General features: G+C 41.9%; 2 protein-coding genes across 2 annotated transcripts; one reads left to right on the top strand and one right to left on the bottom strand.

Moving 5' to 3' along the window:
- Positions 1–24,724, top strand: LOC137870075 (diacylglycerol kinase theta). The gene is made up of 23 exons (XM_068707071.1): positions 1–1,196; positions 4,096–4,175; positions 5,357–5,456; positions 6,077–6,162; positions 7,902–8,027; positions 9,060–9,213; positions 9,938–10,006; positions 10,412–10,512; positions 11,296–11,510; positions 11,598–11,688; positions 12,702–12,756; positions 13,032–13,093; positions 13,206–13,356; positions 15,964–16,002; positions 16,427–16,542; positions 16,670–16,821; positions 17,322–17,470; positions 17,545–17,723; positions 18,442–18,542; positions 18,653–18,799; positions 18,942–19,053; positions 19,145–19,297; positions 19,791–24,724. The coding sequence occupies exons 1-23, from the start codon at positions 971–973 to the stop codon at positions 19,890–19,892; spliced, it is 2,766 nt and encodes a 921-aa protein (XP_068563172.1). The 5' UTR covers positions 1–970; the 3' UTR covers positions 19,893–24,724.
- Positions 13,389–15,575, bottom strand: LOC137870070 (uncharacterized protein in mobD 3'region-like). Its single transcript, XM_068707065.1, has 13 exons — positions 15,476–15,575; positions 15,415–15,429; positions 15,189–15,232; positions 15,042–15,071; positions 14,880–14,924; positions 14,771–14,815; positions 14,605–14,691; positions 14,417–14,551; positions 14,264–14,323; positions 14,020–14,139; positions 13,777–13,926; positions 13,591–13,622; positions 13,389–13,392 (listed from the first exon to the last, which is right to left on the bottom strand). Exons 1-13 carry the CDS (start codon positions 15,573–15,575, stop codon positions 13,389–13,391), a joined length of 867 nt encoding a protein of 288 aa, XP_068563166.1.
- Positions 24,725–26,004: the final 1,280 nt, after the last annotated feature.

Here is a 26,004-nt window from a genome sequence, read left to right as displayed (position 1 = left end):
TAAATCAGTGTTGGAGAGTCTCTGACGCGGAAGAAGAATCAGCCCTCTGAGAAGGAAGAAGAAGAAGGAACCCCAAAATGAAAGCGCCCCCCCCCCCTCTCCTCACACTTGTTGAATAACAGTTAATCTCCGAAAGCTGCAGCGGGGGTTTCGTTTCCTCTCCCGGTGCTTCGCGTCTTTTCTCCCGGTGTCTGTACGCGCGGGTTTCACCGCTGCACGTCTGAGAAGAATAACATCCTACCTCGGAGACATCCAGCTTTTTACCGGGATCGATATAATTCATCTCTTATTCATTCGGCTTCCCTTTAAGCGGAGAGAGCTCCGGAAGCGCACCGAGCACGTTCGCCCTCTCCACCGGGGGTTGGTTTGCCGCTGGGTGGCACCGCTGTCTCCGGGCGGAGCGACTCTGATCCTCGGCGTGGTGGACGTCGGCGCGACGTCGAAAAAGGTTTTGAAAACCCCTCCATCATCATTACTGCATCTGCTGGAACTCCCTCTCTCTGTGTTCCACACGATTAATATTTCAGGAGTAGAGCTCCGGCCTGAGAGAGAGAGAGAGAGGCCGGGGAGCTCCGGGTTGACACGCCGACCGCAGCGCACTCTCCGCCGGGCAGCACCGCTGGGTGGCACCGCTGGGTCCAGCAGCCGGTGGTGGAGATGGTGGTGTTGGAGAACTAATCTCGTTTGAATTGCAAAGTCGTGACCCGGTTGCTTACTCTGTATTTTTAGGACCTGGATTGGATTATTAGCTTCTGAGACAGGGGAAGCTCCGGGACAAACACGCCGAGGACGGCGCGCTGTCGCCGGGTTGGGGGATGTCGCGCTGCCGGGATATTTTATAGAGATCCAGGCTTTTTTTTCTTTTTTCTGCACAACAACATAAAGCCCCTAAGTCTTGAGTTCTGAGTGTGTGTGTGTGTGTGTGTGTGTGTGTGTGTGTGTGTGTGTGTGTGTGTGTGTGTGAGAGGACATGGCGGACTCCGGCAGGGACATATCGCCGGACCCGGACGCCGCGGACTGCCGGACAGCGAGCCCCCTGGCCGGGAAGAAGAGGGCGCAGCAGTCCCCCGGTCTCCGGAACAAGTACCAGAGCTCCGCATCGGGCCACTGCCTCAAGAGGGTGACCCTGACCAAACCCACCTACTGCCACAGCTGCAGCGACTTCATCTGGGGGCTGGTGGGCTTCCTGTGTGAAGGTAACACTGCATTAAACATGTGTGTTTATTTATGGTAAATCATCACTTATGTATAGTCAAAACTTGAACTCGTGCCCCACATAAGTGCACACTGGTAGTGGGGGTTTGAACCACCGAGCCTGGCTGGTGGTTGGTGCTGTCTGTGGATCTTCAGGTGACTCTGGACCAGGTGTGTTTGGGTGTCTCCACCCTGTCAGGTGACGCATGTCAACAGTGACGTAACCGAGTGGACAGATTTAACCTCCGACCCGCAGCTGAACTGTGGGGTGTGAAACCAGATCCCAGACTAGATCCCAGACTGGATCAAGACTAGACCACAGACTGGATCCAGACTAGACCACGGACTGGATCCAGACTAGACCACAGACTGGATCAAGACTAGACCACAGACTGGATCCCAGACTAGACCACAGACTGGATCCCAGACTAGACCACAGACTGGATCCCAGACTAGACCACAGACTGGATCCAGACTAGACCACGGACTGGATCCAGACTAGATCCCAGACTGGATCAAGACTAGACCACAGACTGGATCCCAGACTAGACCACGGACTAAACCACAGACTAAACCACGGACTAGACCACAGACCAAACCACAGACTAGACCACAGTCTGGGATCCAGACTGGGATCACTGGGTTCAGTTGAAACTTGTTACTCTAGTGTCATTGAACTAAAAGTTTTTCTACAAACTGAAAGATTCATCTTCTTCTGCAGCAAACATCCTTTATTCATTCCTCCTCTTCTTCTTCCTCCTCTTCCTCTCCTTCACTGTCCTCCCTTTTTCTATTCTTGTCCCTTCCTATTCTTCTCTCCTTTCCTAATCTTCTGTTTCCTTTACTTCTTGACTCTTTCCCTTCTTTCTTTTTTCCTTTTTTCTTTCATTTCATCTCCTTTTCTCCTCTTTCCTTCCTTCCTTTCCCCTTCTTTCCTTTCCTCCCTTTTCCATTTACTGTTTTCTTTTCCTTTCCTTCCCCTCTCTTTTCTTTCCGTCTCACAAAGCCTCAACCTAATCATGAATTCAACAGGCGAACTGAAGAGCAGATCCAAGACAACACACACACACACACACACACACACACACACACTCTGCCCAGTAACACACTGGTTGTCCACCATCAGAGCTGCAGTCAAGTCGTGATTTACTTCCTCTGGGTTGGCATGGCAACAGGAGGCGTGTTTGTGTGGCAGCTAGCAGAGTCATGACCACCTTCATCATCATCTTCATCTTCATCAAACAGCAGCAGATGCATTAACAGCTGCAGAACAACAACAACAAGAAAAGTGCTGCTTGGCTGGATTACGTAACGTTTCCTTCTTTAATCTGTGGAGTTGGATTAACACGAACATGTGATGTCATCAAAGTGTTACATCTGGCTGTGAACATTTCATAAATATATATTATATATGTATTATAAATAAAACGGCAAAACTGTTTATTATCAAAACGTTCAACGGAAGAAACGCAGCTGCACATTTCACAAATTAGAGGATAACTGCAGTTTATTACAACCGGGCTCTTATTTTGGTAGTTTTGTCTGTCATTTCATAATCAGTATTGATAACTTTGAACGCACCAATGAGCTCTGTGAGCATGTGATGTCATCTAAGAACAGACCTCTTGTTCCTCAAAGTGTCTCTCTGTGTTTAAATAAAGGTTAGCTGAGATTTTATCTGCAGGAAACTCTTGACTACTGTCACAGAAAAAAAACACAGTAATTGGGGGTTGACCACGTGAACTGAGGAGAGGATTTGTTGTTGCAGTTCAAGGTCTAAACCCCTCAAAGTCCTGGTCTTGTCTCGGTCTAAACCCCTCAAAGTTTTGGTCTTGTCTCGGCCTAAACCCCTCAAAGTCCTGGTCTTGTCTCGGTCTAAACCCCTCAAAGTCCTGGTCTTGTCTCGGCCTAAACCCCTCAAAGTTTTGGTCTTGTCTCTGTCTAAACCCCTCAAAGTCTTGGTCTTGTCTCGGTCCAAACCCCTCAAAGTCTTGGTCTTGTCTCTGTCCAAACCCCTCAAAGTCTTGGTCTTGTCTCTGTCTAAACCCCTCAAAGTCTTGGTTTTGTCTCTGTCTAAACCCCTCAAAGTCTTGGTCTTGTCTCTGTCTAAACCCCTCAAAGTCTTGGTCTTGTCTCTGTCTAAACCCCTCAAAGTCTTGGTCTTGTCTCTGTCTAAACCTCTCAAAGTCTTGGTCTTGTCTCGGTCTAAACCCCTCAAAGTCTTGGTCTTGTCTTGGTCTAAACCCCTCAAAGTCTTGGTCTTGTCTCTGTTTAAACCCCTCAAAGTTTTGGTTTTGTCTCGGCCTAAACCCCTCAAAGTCTTGGTTTTGTCTCTGTCTAAACCCCTCAAAGTCTTGGTCTTGTCTCTGTTTAAACCCCTCAAAGTTTTGGTCTTGTCTCTGTCTAAACCCCTCAAAGTTTTGGTCTTGTCTCTGTCTAAACCCCTCAAAGCCTTGGTCTTGTCTCTAAACCCTGTCGTTTGACGTCTGTATTTCTAGTCATTGAATTACGAGCAATTATTTTAAAACAAACACCTCTTTTGTCCAAAATGTCTCCAACAAAGTAAGAAAATTATGTTCAACACAAAGTCAAAAATTTAAAACAAACCAGTGACTTTATTCTGAGTGTAGAATTAGTTTGCCTCCATTTTTAGTTCCTCTCTTGAGTCGTAGATTGCAATGAAGGTGATGTAATCCAACCAACCTCAGACTGCACAGCATTGTGGGTAAAAATTACATCAGATAACCAGTTCCTCATGATAAGAACAGCCAACATAGAGCATGAAATCTGGGCTGTTTTTCTTTTTTTAACTATGGTGGATCTGTGGGGAATCGAACGTACAACCTGACAGTGTTGGTGGGTTGCTCGGAGGTCTCTGACTGTCCTCTCTGTCTCCTCCAGTGTGTAACTTCATGTGTCACGAGAAATGCCTGAAGACGCTGCGCTCAGCTTGTTCCTGCATGACTCCGTCTTTGGTCCGGGTGAGTAAAACAAACTCATGTTTATTGATCAGCTGCACCGATCACTAAACCGGATTAACTTTGCACCGATCAATAAACCGGATTAATTTTGCACCGATCAATAAACCGGATTAATTTTGCACCGATCAATAAACCGGATTAATTTTGCACCGATCAATAAACCGGATTAACTTTGCACCGATCAATAAACCGGATTAATTTTGCACCGATTAATAAACCGGATTAACTTTGCACCGATCACTAAACCGGATTCATTTTGCACCGATCAGTAAACCGGATTAACTTTGCACCGATCAGTAAACCGGATTAACTGCTGCACCGATCAATAAACCGGATTAATTTTGCACCGATCAATAAACCGGATTAACTTTGCACCGATCAATAAACCGGCAACGAGCATGAGTGAGAAGTAACGGAGAGGACGGGTGATCAGACCCGAGGACTTAAGAGCTTCACTCACTTTACTCAAGTACTCAACTTAAGTAATAATACAGGGTATTTGTACTTTACTTGAGTACTCTCTACTTCTCCATTCTCCATCTATTGTAGCATTAAGGTACTTTTCTTACACGTATACTTACGTGTTACTCATACATATTTAAACAGTAATCTGTTTATTTGATGGTGAGTTTGAGTCCTTTACGCTGCCTTCTTAATGTCCTCGTGTGTTTTGGTGAAAACCAGCTGCCGGCCCTCACAGTTCAGACCTCGGGCCCCCGGGCTCCGGCCCCCCACGACACTGGGTGCTTTATGTTGACCTGTCATGCTGTTATATAACATGTCATGTTGTTTTTAGTAACGCTGTTGTCACATTCAGGGCCTACAGATAATCCTAATCCTCTCTGGAGCCATTATTCACTCAAAGCTGAGCGTTTAAAAAGCTTTTTTAATTACTGATCTTTTATTGTCGTCCATCATCAGAAGTATTTAGAAATGTTTGCCTTTAAATGTGGTTTATTTTGACCAAATATGTCTAAAAACAAGACTCTTGGTATTTTTTAAACTGTCGTGTTTACCGTTTTATTTCCTTGTAAATGTTTTATTTTGTTGCATTAGCATGTTTTAATCCTGTCACTGAGTTCTTCCTGCTTCAGGATGAACACGTTGTTGTGTTGTTTGTAGCGTTAGCGTTAGCGTTAGCTTCAGGCGTGTTGACCGAGTCTCCTCGCTGCCCCCTGCAGGTTCCCGTGGCTCACTGCTTCGGACCCGCCGGTCAGAAGAAACGTTTCTGCTGCGTCTGCAGGAAGCAGACGGAGGGGAACGCAGCGCTGCGCTGCGAAGGTCAGAACCGGGTTCATCCTCCAGTTCAACCAGTTCAACCAGTTCAACCAGTTCAACCAGCATCTGATTATCTATTAATCTAAAACATTCTGTGAGAACAAAGTCAGACCTGCAGAGATTCATTTAGTTTATTTCAATCATCTTCAGCTTGTACAACTCAAATACAGACATACAAAATAACATAGATAATAAGAAGTCATGACTTTTAAATGAACATGTCTGCTTATTAAACCTTCCCTTGAACTCCCTTGGCTACATTGCTAGTTTTATTTTGCATGTTTTTTTAAAAGCAGAACGTTATGTAAGTCAATAAACCATTATAATTGGAAAAAAAGTATTGAAATTGTGTCGTAAATTATAAAAAATACAAAAGAAATTGGCATGTTTTTACATAAAAGTTTAATGAAGAAACTGACAAACATATTTTTCCTAAAGTGAAAAGACCGGAGAAAAAACGCTTTAGCAATTATGTTTTTTATTTGAGATTAATTTAAACAGGATCAAAGAACCAGAGTCTGTTTATTTTATTTTATTTTATTTTATTTTAAGTTATTTTATTGTGTGTGTGTGTGTGTGTGTGTGTGTGTGTGTGTGTGTGTGTGTGTGTGTGTGTGTTTCAGTGTGTGAGCTGCATGTCCATGCTGACTGTGCCGTCTTCAGCTGTGCAGACTGTCGCTGTCCTCACCTGGACGGGACTCTGGAGCAGGTGAGTGTGGGAACCAACTACCGTAAAGTCTCTAAAAGAAGATCCAACTAAATAATGTGCACTTCTACAACTACCAACAACCAATTCACGAAACTACAGAGAGTCGATGAGGACTGACGGACCGAGGTAGTTCACTCGTCACGTTTTAAATTCCTTTCTTGAAACTCGTTATGTTTGTGTTTGAACTTTATATCTGAAATGAATCAGACCTTTGAGACGAAGCAGATAGCAGGTTTATCAGCAGCTACAATCTATTCTTTGTGAATTCACCCATCAGGACCATTAAAAGAAACATTCATTGTTAATTAAAAAAAATAATTCATACAATTTAATTTGTTTTTTTTCTGCAAAATGCAGGAAAACTGAAACAAGTTTGAAACAAAATATTTTAGGTCTAAAAAAAATAATAATAAAGTGAATTATTACAAACTGAGATTAATTAAATGAATTAGTCATATCCTCCAGCTCTAGTATGGATGATATGAACTTATTGTCTACCTCCATAAGAATTTTGAATATTGTTGCTAGTAGTTGTGTTGGTTCTGCAATAGATGCATGATGGGACGTCTGAGTTGTGCAACATGTTGCTTGTTCCTGTCTGGTTGTGTAATGTGTGTGTGGTTGTGTGTGCTTTAGTACATGTTGCTTTCTATAAAGGCAGCTGTAATGATTCTATGTTATGTGTCAATGTCAGTAAAAGACAAATATCTCTGTGTGGACAACATCAAATATATCAAGTGAAGTCAACACTTCACGTGTTAAAGCTGCGTTCTCTCTAGTGTCCACCAGGGGGCGACTCCTCTGGTTGTATAGAAGTCTAGTCTAAAATGACTCTACTTCTCTCTTGATTTATTCCCTCAGTAAACATTGTAAACATGAGTTTATGGTCTCAATCTCTAGTTTACAGTCTTCTTCAATACAGCATGATGTTCATTTAGTACATTATGCTCCATTTAGAGTCAAACACACCAGAAAGAGGGGATGCTTTAGGGGCGGGGCTACACGCTGATTGACAGGTCGACACCAGAGACGTATACGGCGTCTCTACGCCACTCCTCCTCAGTCCAGATATGGTCACTTCCTGTTCACTGGTTGTAGAAAACAAGATGGCGACGGACGTGATCCAAGATGGCAATTGACAAACGATCTACAGCATAATAATAGTCAGATCAATGAACGTGATTGAGTGTTGTTGATGAGTCTGACTGATCACCTGACACCTCCCACTCTCTGATCAAAGACTTCCTGTGAGACTGTTGTGTGTGTGTGTGTGTGTGTGTGTGTGTGTGTGTGTGTGTGGGTGTGTGTGTGTGTGGGTGTGTGTGTGTGTGTGGGTGTGTGTGCTGATTAAAAATCAATAGTGTGAAGCTCCTGTAGAGCTGCTGATGGCTGTCAGACAGAAAACCAGCAGCAGTATCAGACTGGTTCAGACTGGTTCTCAGCTCTAAAACCCACTGGTTCTACTGGAGACGTCAATATTTAAAAACACACATATGTGGTTTTATCCAACATTTCCTAAAACAGCTGGTCTTTGTAGTTTATAGGAGGAAATAGTGCATTTTGTTGGGGACTATTTTCAGCGGCGGATGAATCCACATTTGGTGTTTGTGTGATTGAGTCAAAATAAACTACAGAGTGATGATGATGATGGTGATGAAGGAACAGCAGTGAGGCTCTTTGATATTTCTTCTCAGTTCTCTAACAACCTCTCACTCAGGATCTACTTTCTGCCGCTGCAGGATACGTTTCACCACCACTGGAGGGAGGGGAACCTGGCGTCGGCGGCGAGGTGTGATGTGTGTCGGCGCTCCTGCGGCTCGTCTGACGTCTTGTCGGGGATCAGGTGTGAGTGGTGCGGCGTCACGGTGAGGACCAGCTGAACCGCATCAGACCTTTAGACCTGCAGACTTGCATACCTCTAGACCTTCAGACCTCGAGACCAACAGAACTATAGCTCTCTACACCTGCAGACCTCTAGACCTACAGACCTCTACACCTGCAGACCTCTAGACCTGCAGACCTCTAGACCTGCAGACATCTAGACCTGCAGACCTCTAGACCTGCAGACATCTAGACCTGCAGACATCTAGACCTGCAGACCTCTAGACCTGCAGACATCTAGACCTGCAGACCTCTAGACCTGCAGACCTCTAGACCTGCAGACATCTAGACCTGCAGACATCTAGACTTGCAGACCTCTAGACCTGCAGACATCTAGACCTGCAGACCTCTAGACCTGCAGACATCTAGACCTGCAGATATCTAGACCTGCAGACTTGCAGACCTCTAGACCTGCAGACCTCTAGTCCTGCAGACCTCTAGACCTGCAGACCTCTAGACTTGCAGACATCTAGACCTGCAGACCTCTAGACCTGCAGACATCTAGACCTGCAGACATCTTGCAGATCTCTAGACCTGCAGACCTCTAGCCCTGCAGATATCTACACCTGCAGATCTCTAGACCTGTAGATCTGTAGACCTGCAGACCTCTAGCCCTGCAGATATCTAGACCTGCAGATCTCTAGCCCTGCAGACACCTAGACCTGCAGATATCTAGACCTGCAGATCTCTAGCCCTGCAGACATCTAGACCTGCAGATATCTAGACCTGCAGATCTCTAGCCCTGCAGACATCTAGACCTGCAGATCTCTAGACCTGCAGACCTCTAGCCCTGCAGATATCTAGACCTGCAGATCTCTAGACCTGTAAATTATATCTAAATAATGTTGTGTTTCGTCACAACAAACTAACTGACAGACAGGAAAACCTGGACCAGGTAGTTTTCAGGAGTCCTGACTGGTTTCATGTTGTCAAATTACAATATGATGTTTGTCTCTATGCGAGTCTTCATGTCTCTGTAAACAAGTCTTCATGTCTCTCCCTGTTTGTCCCTCTAGAGCCACGCGGCGTGCTACCTCAGCGTGCCACCAGAGTGCACTCTGGGACGTCTGCGCTGCATGATGCTGCATCCGGCCTCCGTCCGCCTCGACTCCAGAAACTTCAGCAAGATGCACTGCTACCGTGTCATGGAGAGCTGCAGCCAGGACCTGGGTACACACACACACACACACACACACACACACACACACACACACACACACACACACACACACACGGCTCCAGACCACATCCTCTGTGATGCAGAAACACTCGGCTTATTTCCTGAAAGCTTCGCTTCTTCATCTGAGCCGAGAAACCCCAAAAAATCTTTTTCTCACGAATTCTCCAATGTCAACGACTTTGTTTGTGAGGCTCGTTTTCAAACAACATGTTTAGAGTCTTTGCACTCGGCCTGCAGACCTCTAGACCTGCAGACCTCTAGACCTGTAGACCTCTAGACCTGCAGACCTCTAGACCTGCAGACCAGAGTCCCTGCAAGTTTCAGCAGATTTAAAGGAGGACTTCAGAAAAACGTATTTAGCAAAAACCCCGCAGAGTGAGATTCTACCAGGAGCAGGTGTACTGTCCCTTTAAGTCGTTTAAAGAATGGAAGATAAGGACAATTACACTGTAGGAAATATCTTGTGAAAAAGAGAAAACCAATGTTTAACGTTTAAGTTTAAAATACTTTAAAAGAAGATAAACTTCATGTATTCTGAGGGAGAATGTGCAGCACGAAGTAGAGCTCTTATTAAAAATGTAAACATGAAAACAGAAAAGTGCAAATTCAAAATCTAATGTACACAAACCAAAATAAGTAACAATAATGAATAACACAAAAAATATAGTTTTTCCAGGTTTTTGGTGACTCACAGACCTCCATGTTTTTTTTCAGATAACTCGGATGATGTGGATCAGTCTGCTGCCGCACCGAAAGAGGGTCAGCCGGCAGCTCCAGAGACAGGTTAGACCTCCAGTGTCAGGTTAGTCCTCCAGAGACAGGTTAGACCTCCAGAGACAGGTTAGACCTCCAGAGACAGGTTAGACCTCCAGTGTCAGGTTAGACCTCCAGAGTCAGGTTAGACCTCCAGTGTCAGGTTAGACCTCCAGAGACAGGTTAGACCTCCAGAGTCAGGTTAGACCTCCAGTGTCAGGTTAGACCTCCAGAGACAGGTTAGACCTCCAGTGTCAGGTTAGACCTCCAGTGTCAGGTTAGACCTCCAGAGACAGGTTAGACCCCTAGAGACAAGTTAGACCTCCAGTGTCAGGTTAGACCTCCAGAGACAGGTTAGACCTCTTATTATCATAAGATAATTATAATGATCTCTCTCTGTGTGTGTGTGTGTGTGTGTGTGTGTGTGTCACACAGGTAAACAGCTTCTGAAGGTGTTTGACGGTGATGATGCAGTGAAGCGCGGCTGCTTCCGATTGGTTTCTATCATGAGAGCCACAAAGAATGAGGAAGTTGTGGTGAGAGCTTCCCTAAAACGTTTCACACACAATATTACTACAACAAATACTACAACTACTACTACTACTACAACTACTACTACTACTACTACTACTACTACAACTACTATCACTACTATCTAAGGATCTTAAAGTCATCAAACACTCTAGTGGCAACTTCAGGAATAGGCATTTGTTTTTCAAAATAAAAGCGGGTAATTATAATTAATTAATAATAATATGAAACTAAATATTGTTCTCTGTCCAGTTGGTGCGTAAAAATACAGAAATATATTCTTAATCCTTTTAATTATATTTACTATTCTGAGGTGAAATTCTGAGGCAAATTATTTATTAAGTAATAATAATAATAATAATACAATTTATAATGATAACAATAATAATCAAATAAGTAGTATAAAGATGTATTATATAATAATAACAAAAGTATTCTTATTATAATTATTATCATTTCATTATATTTCTTATTTTGAAGTAAATTTAACATAATATTTGTATGTATTTTTATTATTATTATTAATAATAATAATAATAATAATAATAATACATTTTATTTGTACAAAGTTTCTTAAAGGCACTTTACACGATAAAAACAAAGCATATAGGTGACATTATTATAGTAAATATATATATATGTATATATATTTACTATAATAATAAAATGATTTGTTCTGTAATAACAATTCAATTTAATATCATTATTATTATTATTATCATTATTATAGAAATAATAAATATTCTTGAGTCTTGGGCTAACGCTGCAGTGCCGGTGTCGTCCTGCAGGAGGCGGCTCTGAGGGCCTTCTTCCTCCCCGATGAGCCTCAGGGCTTCGAGCTGCAGGAGGTCGGCGGCGTGCAGCGACTCCACAGAGACGACATCCTCAACCGCAACGGCGGCACCGACAACCGGGGCTCCCTGAAGGACGGCGGCGACGCCTGGCTCCTGAGGGCCAAACCCAGAGACGACGAGGTCATCCAGGTGTACGCGGGCCGGCCCAGGTGAGGATCTCGACCCCCTTTCATTGGGCTCAGACGTACCGGTTCTCCTGCCGGTGTGTTGATGGTCTCACCGGCTGTGCGTTTCAGGTCGGGAGCCGCTTTCGTCTCCGTCTCCGTCTCTAGAAACAGCACCGCAGCTTCAGTCGTCTCCGAAGTCCTCGGTCTGCTCCACAGACAGGTGACGTTATGTTTCTGTGTTTTTATTTATGAGGTAACTCACTCGGACACGTTTAATGGAACTATTGTACATTATTCATATTGTCACTAATTTGCAGCCACACAAAAACAAAGTCACTTTACATATCTAAGCTGCATTTTTGACACTTGATGCTGTATTTGTCTATAAAAAGTTAAACAATATATTTCTTTACAGCCTTAAACAGCTCTATGATCATATATTGCGTCAACATTACTTCTGATTTATTATCTTTACAGGCGTTTGTGTTGTTTTTCTTGTATTTTGGTTTGCTGACTGCTTTAAACTTTGTTAAATTGACAAAATTAGAAGTCGGACTTAAAGCTGAGTTTCTGCTGAAAGATCAACTACTGAGAAAGTGGAGGAAGGAACGTTTAAAAAGGTGCTAAACAAAGACAAAAGTCAATGCATAGGAAGTAAAATGACTCCAGTTTATCAGTCCAGAGATCCTGTAACAGCCAAACCGTTCACACGTTAGTGTCTGAGCAGATAAAACTACAGCTTTGTGGTGTGTTGGTTTTATTTCCTCTGTTCAGAGCCGTGCTAGCTGTTTCCCTCTGTCTCCAGCCTTTATGCTAAGCTAAGCTAACCAGCTCTCAGTCGAACTATATTATTATATAACATAGTTTCCAAAATGTCAAACTCTTCCTTTAAGATTCTATGTGTATATTCAGATTTAAATACAGATTTAACATTTGGAAGATACAGAATGATACAATAAAAGATTACTGACCAACCCTTCAATCCTACAGATTTATACGTTTTTAAATGTTTCCAGCACTAAATGTACATTTATACGTGTAATAATAATTTATTCGGCATTTTTCTTTTTACATTTTTAGCTTTGGGTAAATTTAATTTCTTTATTTAAAACTGTGTTTTTTTTACAGCTTTTTCCCCCTTTTTTTATGTTACACTTTAAATACCTGGTGGTCTCTTCATGACCTCACCTGTCTGAAAACAGGTGAAGTGAACAAAGTAATGTGTTGTTTCAGGAGGAAGACGCGTCCACTTTCAGCCTGATGGAGGTCTACATGAGCAGCAAGCAAGGTGAGCGCTAACGTCAGGAATAAAGGACACACAAAAACATTTTATTTTATTTTATTTTATTTTATTTTAAATATTTCATATTTCATATTTTTTTTATTTTAAATGTATCTATTTTTTAAATCTTTATTTATTTTATTACATTTAAAAAAAAGTACCAAATCCAATTGTTAGATAAAATCCCCCCCAAAATGTTAAAATGTAAATAAAGTTATGAAAACTGTGTGCGATGATGACTCATCTGTGAAGGTTGTGACGTCTCCATGTCTGTCCTCCAGTTCAGAGACAGACGCTGAGTCCTCAGGAGAAGATTCAGGACAAGCTGCAGGAGATCAGGAAGGTAGGAGGACATGTAACACACTGAACTCCTGCAGGAGGAGGAGATCAGGAGATCAACATGATTGATTGATTGATTGATTGATTGATTCATTCATTCATTCATTTTATTCCAGATGTCTGTGCGTCAGATGAACCAGACTCGTTTCTACGTGGTGGAGAACAGGAAGCGAGCGGTGCAGGTGAGCCTGTTGATCGGAGGTCTGACCCCCCTTCTGTCCCAAGACGAGTACGTCCAGCTCGTCCAGGAGCAGCTGAGCATCAAGAGTGAGTCTGAGACACCTTCACCTGAGACACGTTCACCTGAGACACGTTCACATGAGACACGTTCACCTGAAACACGTTCACCTGAAACACATTCTACCTGAGACACGTTCACCTGAGACACGTTCACCTGAGACACGTTCACCTGAAACACGTTCACCTGAGACACGTTCACCTGAGACACATTCTACCTGAGACGCGTTCTACCTGAAACACGTTCACCTGAGACACGTTCACCTGAGACACATTCTACCTGAGACGCGTTCTACCTGAGACACATTCACATGAGACACGTTCACCTGAAACACGTTCACCTGAAACACGTTCACCTGAGACACATTCTACCTGAGACGCGTTCTACCTGAAACACGTTCACCTGACACACGTTCACCTGAGACACATTCTACCTGAGACGCGTTCTACCTGAGACACGTTCACCTGAAACACGTTCACCTGAGACACATTCACATGAGACACGTTCCCCTGAAACACGTTCACCTGAAACACGTTCACCTGAGACACATTCACATGAGACACGTTCCCCTGAAACACGTTCACCTGAGACACGTTCACCTGAAACACGTTCACCTGAGACACGTTCACCTGAGACACATTCTACCTGAGACGCGTTCTACCTGAGACATGTTCACCTGAGACACATTCTACCTGAGACACGTTCACCTGAGACACATTCACATGAGACACATTCACATGAGACACGTTCACCTGAAACACGTTCACCTGAAACACGTTCACCTGAGACACATTCACATGAGACACGTTCCCCTGAAACACGTTCACCTGAGACACGTTCACCTGAGACACATTCTACCTGAGACGCGTTCTACCTGAGACATGTTCACCTGAGACACATTCTACCTGAGACACGTTCACCTGAGACACATTCTACCTGAGACACATTCACATGAGACACCTTCACCTGAGACACATTCACCTGAGACACGTTCACCTGAGACACATTCACCTGAGACGCGTTCTACCTGAGACATGTTCACCTGAGACACATTCTACCTGAGACACGTTCACCTGAGACACATTCTACCTGAGACACATTCACCTGAGACACCTTCACCTGAGACACCTTCACCTGAGACACGTTCACCTGAGACACGTTCACCTGAAACACGTTCACCTGAGACACGTTTACCTGAGACACGTTCACCTGAAACACGTTGACCTGAGACACGTTAACCTGAGACACGTTGACCTGAGACACGTTCTACCTGAGACATATTCACCTGAGACACGTTCACCTGAGACACCTTCACCTGAGACACGTTCACCTGAAACACGTTCACCTGAGACACATTCACTTACCTGAGACACATTTACATGAGACATGTTCACCTGAGACACGTTCACTTACCTGAGACACATTTACATGAGACATGTTCACCTGAGACACGTTGACCTGAGACACATTCACCTGAGACACGTTCACCTGAGACACATTTACATGAGACACGTTCACCCGAGACACGTTTACATGAGACACGTTCACTTACCTGAGACACATTTACATGAGACACGTTCACCTGAGACACGTTCACCTGAGACACATTCACTTACCTGAGACACATTTACATGAGACATGTTCACCTGAGACACGTTCACTTACCTGAGACACATTTACATGAGACATGTTCACCTGAGACACATTCACTTACCTGAGACACATTTACATGAGACATGTTCACCTGAGACACATTCACTTACCTGAGACGCATTTACATGAGACACGTTCACCTGAGACACATTCACTTACCTGAGACGCATTTACATGAGACACGTTCACCTGAGACACATTCACTTACCTGAGACACATTTACATGAGACATGTTCACCTGAGACACATTCACTTACCTGAGACACATTTACATGAGACACGTTCACCTGAGACACATTCACTTACCTGAGACACATTTACATGAGACACGTTCACCTGAGACACGTTCACTTACCTGAGACACATTTACATGAGACATGTTCACCTGAGACACGTTCACTTACCTGAGACACATTTACATGAGACATGTTCACCTGAGACACGTTCACCTGAGACACATTTACATGAGACATGTTCACCTGAGACACATTCTACCTGAGACACATTCACCTGAAACACGTTCACCTGAAACACGTTCACCTGAAACACGTTCTACCTGAGACACATTCACATGAGACACATTCACATGAGACATGTTCACCTGAGACACGTTCACCTGAGACACGTTCTACCTGAGACACATTCACATGAGACACATTCACATGAGACACTTTCACCTGAGACACGTTCTACCTGAGACACATTCACATGAGACACATTCACATGAGACACATTCACATGAGACACGTTCTACCTGAGACACATTCACATGAGACACATTCACATGAGACACGTTCACCTGAAACACGTTCACCTGAAACACGTTCTACCTGAGACGCGTTCTACATGAGACACGTTCTACCTGAGACACATTCACCTGAGACACATTCACCTGAGACACGTTCACTTACCTGAGACACATTTCCATGAGACACGTTCACCTGAGACACAACTCCTCACTTCCTGTTTCTCCGTCTCTGCAGGTCACCTGGTCACCGTCAGCCACGTCTACACCAGTCAAGGTGAGATTTAAAGGTCCTCTCTGACATCAGCTTCAACTCCTTCTAACAAGTCACATTTGTTTTTATCCTTAAATAGTAAAAAAGCCTGAATCGCCTTCAATGATCTCATAATTCTTAAGAAAAAGATGTAAATTCCATCAGAATTTGTGTTCCTGCTTTCCTCTCCTTTAGGTAGGTTTAACTGTCGGAGAGTTTAATTTACAACTAAACATTATCAAAATATCACATTTGTTTTTGAAGACATTTGAAGATGTAAACATCTTAATTTGTAAAGTTTGTCAGATAACAGAAGTCCAGTAGAAGCATAAAGTAGCACGAGAAGAAAGTACTCAGTAAAGCACCAGTACCTGAGATGTGTACTTATACGTGTGTGTGTGTGTGTGTGTGTGTGTGTGTGTGTGTGTGTGTGTGTGTGTGTGTTTAGGGGCGGTGGCGTTGCAGATCTCGTGTTTCTCTGAAGCAGAGAGGATCTATATGTTGGCTAAAGACACGACCGTCAACAACAAGACGCTCACTTCACTCGTCCTTCCAGAGATCGAGGTGACAATCAAAATGACCTTTTATGTATTTAAACACTTTTATGTCTATAAACACATGTATTTCTATATATGTAATCTTCCACGTGTTGATGTCAGTAGAATGAGTAACTGTAGCTGTCGTCTGTCAGAACAACGAGCTGGGAGAAGACGTCTGTCCTCTGCTGGTGTTCGTCAACCCGAAGAGCGGCGGCATGAAGGGCCGAGAGCTCCTCTACGGCTTCAGGAAGCTGCTGAACCCTCACCAGGTCTTTGACATCTCCAACGGAGGACCGCTGGCTGGGTGAGAGGAACCGACGACGACGACGAGGATGATGATGATGATGATGATGATGATGATGATGGTGGAATGTTTACAGTTCTGACAAGTGAACACGGACGTGTCTTAAACCTGCATTCTCTCTAGTGTCCAGCAGGGGGCGACTCCTCTGGTTGTATAGAAGTCTAGTCTAAAATGACTCTACTTCTCTCTTGATTTATTCCCTCAGTAAACATTGTAAACATGAGTTTATGGTCTCAATCTCTAGTTTACAGTCTTCTTCAATACAGCATGATGTTCATTTAGTACATTATGCTCCATTTAGAGTCAAACAGACCATAAAGAGGGGATGATTTAGGGACAGTCTGTGTGAAGTAGAAGCTGCAGCTGTGACATCTGACATCTGATGTCGTCGTCAGGCGGTGACTCTTAATGGCGCCGATCGAGTCGAGTTCATGTTGTGTATTTCATGAAGTCTTCAGGCCTTAAACTGTGATGTCTGCTATTTGTCTTCTCCGCTCCAGCCTCCACACGTTCCGGGAGGTCCCCAGGTTTCGGGTGCTGGTCTGTGGGGGCGACGGGACGGTGGGCTGGGTGCTGGGCGTGCTGGAGGCCATCCGGCACAAACTGGTGTGTCGTGAGCCGCCCATCGGCATCGTACCGCTGGGAACAGGTCAGACCGACGCTCACCGACTCGACGCGTGCTGCCGGGGTTTTGAGGTACTAAAGTCTTTCCCGTCTCCACAGGGAACGACTTGTCTCGAGTCCTGCGTTGGGGAGCGGGTTACAGCGGCGAGAACCCCCACCACATCCTGGTCTCTGTGGACGAGGCAGACGAGGTCCTGATGGACCGGTGGACCATCCTGCTGGACGCCCAGGACGTCTCTGAAGACGGGAAGGACAATGGCTTCCTGGAGCCTCCCAAGGTCTGGTCCAGATCCAGGTCCTGCAGGACTAAATCCATTCTCCCACGTTAGCTTACAGTCCTTCAAAGCTGCTAAAAACAAGCTAACGGTTCCATGATGTGCAAATCTGCAAGTGCATTCAGGATGTAACGGCACTAAACCGGTGGATCCTGCAACATATTCGACACGTTATCTGCATGGATGTTTAATAAAACATGAATACAAATAAATAATAAGATAAATTATACAAATTTAAATATATTTAACAATGATAATAACAAAAAATGTGCTGAGAGCAGTTGTTACTGAGGGTGGTTAGATGACATGAATTTTTCTCATAATGCTACTTTTTTATTTTCTAAATATTTATTATACTTTATTCTCAATCTTAGTATTTTTTTCGCCCTGATAACTTAATAGGAAATATGTGTTTAAACGTTTCCAATTAGATTAAAATGTGTATAAAAATAAATAATAGATACATAATGAGATAAATTATAATAGATTAAAATAGATACAACAATTCATAATATGTTAAAACCAGTTACTAAGGGTGGTCAGATAATATAAATAATAACAATAATGCTACTTTACCATAGTATTTATTTTCTAACATGATACCATGATAATTAATAAATGAACAGTGTACATTATTCATAACGTCAACAGGAAATGTGTGTTCTACACATCATCAGTGGTCTGAGGTGAAAGCGTCTTTCAAAGCCTCTTTGTGTCTCAGATTGTGCAGATGAACAACTACTTCGGTCTGGGCATCGACGCCGAGGTCAGCCTCGACTTCCACCAGGCCCGGGAGGACGACCCTGATAAATTCACCAGCAGGTAAAACTTCAGCTCATTCGGGGGGGGGGGGGGGGGGGGGGGGGGTCGCTCAGACGGAGCCGACACACGTTTGCAAATTCAAACCTTTATTTTTAATCCAAATCCATCAGGTTCCATAACAAAGGGGTGTACGTGAAGGTCGGCCTGCAGAAGATCAGTTGGACCAGAAGTCTCCACCAAGAGCTGCAGCTGCAGGTGGACGCTCAGAACGTCCCGTTACCTCACATAGAGGGGCTGATCTTCCTCAACATACCCAGGTATCACACACACACACACACACACACACACACACACTCATCACACTCCTCACCCACAGTCAGTATGACCGTACACTCACCTTCTTGTGTGTGTGTGTGTGTGTGTGTGTGTGTGTGTGTGTGTGTGTGTGTGTGTGTGTAGTTGGGGCTCTGGTGCTGACCTGTGGGGGTCAGAAGTCGATGTTCGCCATGGGAAACCGAGCATCGATGACGGGCTGCTGGAGGTGGTCGGCGTCACCGGCGTCGTCCACATGGTGAGATAAGTCACGACACTCAAGACTCCACTTACTGGCTGTTTCCAGAGCTTTCAACTGTGTGTGTGTGTGTGTGTGTGCGTGTGTGCAGGGCCAGGTGCAGAGCGGTCTGCGCTCAGGGATCCGTATTGCTCAAGGGAACTACATCAGGCTGACGGTGAGCAAACCCATACATGTCCAGGTGGACGGAGAACCGTGGATCCAACCGCCGGGACACATCATCATCTCTGCTGCTGGACCGAAGGTTTGTCCCCGAAGGGCACCCGTAGTTTGTGTTTTTGTCTTTTGTCTTTATCCTTTGTCCTGTCTTGTGTTTTTAATCTGTAGTTTGGTGTGTATCCCTGTAGTTTATCTGTAGTTTGGTGTGTATCTCTGTAGTTTATCTGTAGTTTGGTGTGTATCTCTGTAGTTTATCTGTAGTTTGGTGTGTATCTCTGCAGTTTATCTGTAGTTTGGTGTGTATCTCTGTAGTTTATCTGTAGTTTGGTGTGTATCTCTGTAGTTTATCTGTAGTTTGGTGTGTATCTCTGCAGTTTATCTGTAGTTTGGTGTGTATCTCTGTAGTTTATCTGTAGTTTGGTGTGTATCTCTGTAGTTTATCTGTAGTTTGGTGTGTATCTCTGTAGTTTATCTGTAGTTTGGTGTGTATCCCTGTAGTTTAGCTGTAGTTTGGTGTGTATCTCTGCAGTTTATCTGTACTAATTTAAACAATGTTTGTTCCTCTGCTGTGTCTGCAGGTTCGGATGCTGAGGAAGTCCAAGCAGAAGCAGAAGAAGTCATCAGGTGGCTCGAAGGACGGGCGTTCCGAGAGTCCGTCCTCCAGAGACGGAGGACACTGACTGACCCGCCTAAAAAAAATCAGCATCCTGCCTTTTACCTGCCTCCTCCTGCTATCTGGGAGGCCATTTTGTTTTCCGTCAGTCAGCTGTGAGCTCGCTCGTGGAGCTTCGTAGCGACGCTGACGGGCTGCAGATCAACCTGGAGACTGAAGGAGGTTTAAAGTTTACAGCCTGCACGCGGCGGGAGGAAGTCCTGGATCGCCTCAAGTTTGGTCCAGTTGGGATCACACTTCCATCCTGCTGACCGAGCACTTATCACTCACAGATTTCATAGTTAATATTCAGCAACTGAACTTTTTTACTTAAAAAAGCAAGAGTAACAAGTAATTTGTCAGTATGGATAAGCTTCAGAGTTTTGAACAAAATAAATCTATAAAAGTATTTAACAGAAGTAGATTTCTGTCCAGATGTGACTGTATATGTACAGTAAGTAGCAGTAGACTCGATGTCAGTTGATTAATTGTAATAACTTTAGTTGTATATGCAGCTATAGAGTGATTATAACCTTAATCATATTGTCATTAGAGAATATAAAGAAACAGGAGAACTCCTGAAGACAGGCAGTTTAGTTACAAAGCTGCAACCACATTTTGTTTTATCTAAACCACAAATCTCCTTGGAGGCTGAATAATTCTTCTTCTGTGAAATCCGTTTGTAGCATTGGTTTCACACAACATTCATGTGGCAGTGAAGCTCTCCAAAGCTAATGAGCACGCAAAATCAAGCAAGACATCTCTGAATCCACTGTGTGTAACTGGAAAGAGTCAAAGAACCAAAACAATACATAAAAGTCACATCAAGAAAGTGTTAAAGTGAAGATAAACTGTAAAGCCTGAAGCACAGTTTGTAGTTCTGCAGATGGAAAGTGTGAAGCTTTTACTTTGGCAGCAACACCCACTGTGAATATATAGCGGGATTAATAAGCCAAAGTTTGTTTCGCCACGAATTATAAACTTGTTACGATAAAGTTGCACAAAATGGATTTTGTGCAAACTAGATAATAACTTGTGCACAAGATTGAAAACATATCTTTTGTGACATAGTAAAGAACTCGTGACCAGACTGCCACAAAATCTGAATTTTTAGTTGATTTAATTATGATTGAGATTAGTTTATCACCTCAAAAAGATTAACTTGTTTCTGAAGTGTATTCTAATGCATTTTAGATAATGCATCTTGCTAAAAGTTAGAAAAGCTGCAATAAAAAAAGGCTTTAATAAATATTCGTAGGCTAATGTTGGATAGCATATGGCTAATGAGATCATATGAAAAATGACCAAGTTAGCAGCCTTAATTAAACAAATGAACAGTTAACTTTTAAACTGTAAAATCATGACAAATAATCTGAATTATATGTTCCAAAATGCAATTCTAAACCTTGCCAAAATGTACTTTTACCGTTACTGATATAGCGTTATTTTGTGTCTTTCTTTAGCTCAACAGAATTGACTTTATTAATCCAAATTTCTTCTAAAGACTGCAAAACATAACTAAAAATACAGTGACGCGCTACAGATGGTGTTGTTGCTACGATAGAAACTGTGCAGCTTTACACTGTTTTCAGTTAATGCTAACGTACTCAGCTGTGATGTATGACTGACTTTTTCTCTTTCCCGTCTTCTCTGGTAGCAGTTAGCTACTTGAGTCTTATTAAGCTGAGTTTAGCTGAGCCATGGAACTACTTAAAGAGAAAATGTCACGTTATAAATTGTCAAAAAGTTGTGCCATTGTGATTAAAGGCAGCGCCATACATTTACTAAAAAACTAGCTATACAACGGCACCATTACTAGCTTGTAAGGTGGTTAGTGTTTTCTTGAAAGTTAGCTAGCTTGCTAGTATGTCAAAACAAAACTTAATTTGTAAATTGAGGATATGTTACTAGCTTGTTTAGCTAGTTGCCCTGCTAGCTTGTCTAAAGAAAATTAAAACAAAACTCAATTAATTTTACCGAAAATAAAATTAGTAAATCAAAAGTATAGATTTACTAAAATGTGGGCAAAAATGGTGGCACTATAATCACAGGTAGCACCAGCCACTAGCTAGAAAGCTAGCTGTATTTCTAGCTAAGCTAAACTGGAAACAACAAGCTAATAGGCTAGTTTACTAGCAAGCTAACTAGCAAGCTTGTTGCCTAAACAAAACTTAATTTGAAGAACAAATAAAGGGTTCAATTACTAAAATGTGAGAACACATTACTACTGCAGATAGCATTAAAAAACGGAGCTGAAAACTAGCTCAGCATTAGCTTAGCAAGGTGGTTGCAAAGCTAGCTTGCAAGAGGACAATTTAAAGTTAAATTCACATAATTTTAGGGGGAAAAATAAAATGTAAAAAATGTTGGAACAACAATTGGCCCTCTGTGATTACAGATAGCACCAGATACTAGCTACAAAACTAAACCAAATTTAACTAGACATATTACTAGCTTGGTGAGCTAGTTAGCTTGTTTTCTAGCAAGCAAAACTTAATTTGTAATTGAAAATTGATTGGGGTCGACAAATTAAGTAATTTATGGTAATTTACTATGAGGGGATACATTTATATTGATCACAATATTAGTTCTTTTAATTATTCGCAATTTGAAGGTAAAATTGCTCAATTTATCAAAACGTTTCACCTGGGCTCAGTATTTAACGTTGAATGAGTTAAAATAAGGAAAACAACATTGCCAGATCTACAACAATGATCATATTTGATATGATACAACTTTAATCTAATTATTTTTTTAACAATAAAATTAGTTTATTTGCTGCCACAACAAAACTTGTCAAAGACGAGCTTCAGCTGCCAGTTTATATGGAGGAGGATTTAAAGAAAGAAGAACTTTGTCCACATTCCAGATGCAGAACGTAAAGAAACAGATATTAAAGGACGTTGTGCTGAAGGTCTCAGCTCTTCATGTAGCCACAACAGTATTTGATCACTCAACTTGGATGTAATATTCAGTTTCATTAACTGATTCATTTTGATGTTATTTGGTGCTAGAATAATATGTTAAAATTCTGTGTTTGATTCTAGATTCAAGGATCTTGTTTTTATTCAAAGCCTCAAACTTCATTCAAAATGTAGCTTATTTAAGGACTAATTGGTGGAACAACACGTTTAATGCAGACTGTATGCTCCACATTTAATGACTTTAATAAATCAAGATTACAGTGAGAGTTTCTGGCTTTGAATGAACGTGGATCAGATACATCAGTGGCATTAACTGTTACTTTAAGTGTTTCCTACAGTCGACAGTACTGTGTGTACTGACATGTAGCTGTGAGTAGTTTAAACTGTACACATAGGAGATGCTGTCACAGTGTTTTATTACATGCATGAAGTACTGTAGTTCTGAGTGTTGTGTATTTACAGCATTTTGTCTCCTGTGTATTCACAATAACGAGTCAGTCTGTCGCTGGTAAATAATGTCAACTGCTGGTTTTTACATGTTTTAAACCGTTAATACTTTATGATCTTCATCTTACAAATTAGGACTCCTTAATAATACAACCTCAAACAAGAAAGTGACCAAAAGTTTCTCTTCTCTGCAACTTGATATTTGATAGAATTAAACTGAAATCAACCAAAAAAAACAGATTTTCGGGAATATAAAGTTAACAAGCTAAAAGATGAACAACCGGCTGTCTCGTCTTCAGATTTAAGAAAAGCAGTTTAGTCCAAAGAAGTGTTTTCACCTTTAATAACTCGATGAGAAACAATGATAAAAATATAGTTTCAAACAGAATATCGAAGCTTTTTTGAGCAAATATTTCCTTGTACATCCACAACAGTCGATCTCTGTAAATGTAAACGTGTCCCTTCCTGTGTTTCAACATCCTCCGTCGATGTCATGAACTGCTCTCTATTTGTTCTTCAATGTTACAAAATGTGCAGTTTTTTCCAGCTTCTCTGCGTCCGTCGTGCCTCGTAGCGTTAGAGCCACCTGTGGTCATTAAGCCCCGCCCCCCTGAGAGCAGACCAGGTGGAGGTTTGTTCTTCAGGTGGAGGTTTGTTCTGAGGAGGAGGTTTGTCCTTTAGATGGAGGTTTGTTCTGAGGTGGAGGTTTGTTCTGAGGTGGAGGTTTGTCTTACAGGTGGAGGTTTGTTCTGAGGCGGAGGTTTGTCCTTTAGCTGGAGGTTTGTTCTGAGGTGGAGGTTTGTCTTACAGGTGGAGGTTTGTTCTTCAGATGGAGGTCTGTTCTTCAGGTGGAGGTTTGTCCTTTAGGTGGAGCTTTGTCTTACGGGTGGAGGTTTGTCCTGAAGGTGGAGGTTTGTCTTACGGGTGGAGGTTTGTCTTACAGGTGGAGGTTTGTTCTTCAGGTGGAGGTTTGTCTTACGGGTGGAGGTTTGTCTTACAGTGGAGGTTTGTTCTTCAGGTGGAGGTTTGTCTTACGGGTGGAGGTTTGTCTTACAGTGGAAGTTTGTCTTACGGGTGGAGGTTTGTCCTGCAGGTGGAGGTTTGTCTTACAGGTGGAGGTTTGTTCTTCAGGTGGAGGTTTGTCTTACAGGTGGAGGTTTGTCTTATGGGTGGAGGTTTGCGTAGTGCCTCATCAACACTGTCAGTGCTCTGATGTTTTTCGTATCTTCATATTTTTTTCGCTGTAAAGTTTCAGTTTTATTAAAACTTTTATTAAAAAGATAAAATGTTTATTTTTGCAGACGGAAGCTGTTTGTGTTTTTTAGTTCTCACTGTTTGATGCTCTAGACGTGACGTTCAGGTTATTATGAATGTTGTAACAACTAAAGCTGAATATGTAGTACACATATGTAGTACACATATGTAAATGTACATATATGTTTAAATACATGACGTGTTTATTCAGAATAAACTAAAGAACATATGAGAACGTCTCTGTCAGATTTATCTCTTAAATGTATCTTCAAAATGTTTAACATGTACTTAAGTAAAGTACTTTGAAGTAGTATTTCTATTTTCTGCTACTTGATACTTCTACTTCATCTCAGAGGGAGATGTTGTACTTTTGACTTGTTTTTACTTCTATTTGTTTGACAGTTTTAGTTCTTTTGCAGGTTCAGATTAAAACAAAAATATACAATGAACTAATAAATCATGATGTATTATTACAAATATATATGTACATATATATATATATATATATATATATATATATACATATGTACATATAGTTAGAATGTGTCATTCTGCATAATACATAAGTTAAGTATTATTTTATGCCAATAATTACAGGATTTATACTTGTAACGGAGTACTTTTACACTGAAGTATTGCTCAAAGATTTAAATTAAACTGCATTAAATTAAGTATTCAACAATCAGAGAAATTAGTTCAGATTAAATTATCCAAATATGAATCAGAGAGGAAATTATTTGTCATTTGACACAAACAACTCATTTTATGGAACAGTTCAAATCCGTCACATGTTTTTATTACTAATATCTATAAATGAGTGTGTGAGTGGTGTGTGAACAAACCGCTCTGCAGAAAGCTTCAGCACACAGAGAGGAATGAAGGTGTGAAGTTTGGTGGATGTCAGAACTACTGAAGTGGAGATTTCTGGATCAGAGTGTGAGAAAAACTCCATTGATAGAAAAGCTCCTTTAAAGAGACGTTTAGTTAAAGTCCAGACATTTAGAAGAGTCTCCAGGTGAAGAGGGTCACAACATGAACTAGTAGATATCACCATCACACTTCACCACTTCATCACTCACAGCAACACCAGCAGCTATTCTATTACAAGTTTTCTTGGAAATTAAATGTCATGTTTAAATATGTAAATGAAGCATTATCTGAGAAGCTTACAGAGCAATAATTAAAAGTTAAAATAAATGAAGATGATATGTACAATATATTATAATGGTGAGTAAACATGCAACAAACTGCATAAATAACGAATAAATAAGATAAACGGGACATGATGAAAGTAAACAAAGGCTGAAAATCACAAAAAACACATAAAACTTTGCTAAAAGAATTATTTTAAAGATGTTTTGAGCCACAAAAAAAATCTAAAATCTGAGATACATTTTAATTATTATTATGTTTTATTTCTATTATTATAATTATTTGTAATCCTCTATATTTGATAGATTTAGATGATGAGGTGTCGGATCTGTGCTGCTGTGTTTCACCAGCAGGGGGCAGAAG

This window comes from Cebidichthys violaceus, unplaced genomic scaffold (assembly GCF_023349555.1).
Source record: "Cebidichthys violaceus isolate CVI_PGR_0920_01 unplaced genomic scaffold, fCebVio1.0.p SCAF_129, whole genome shotgun sequence".
Taxonomy (NCBI): Eukaryota; Metazoa; Chordata; class Actinopteri; order Perciformes; family Stichaeidae; genus Cebidichthys; species Cebidichthys violaceus.
Note: the sequence above shows the minus strand (reverse complement) of the source record. Positions and strands in the feature narration are given on the sequence as shown.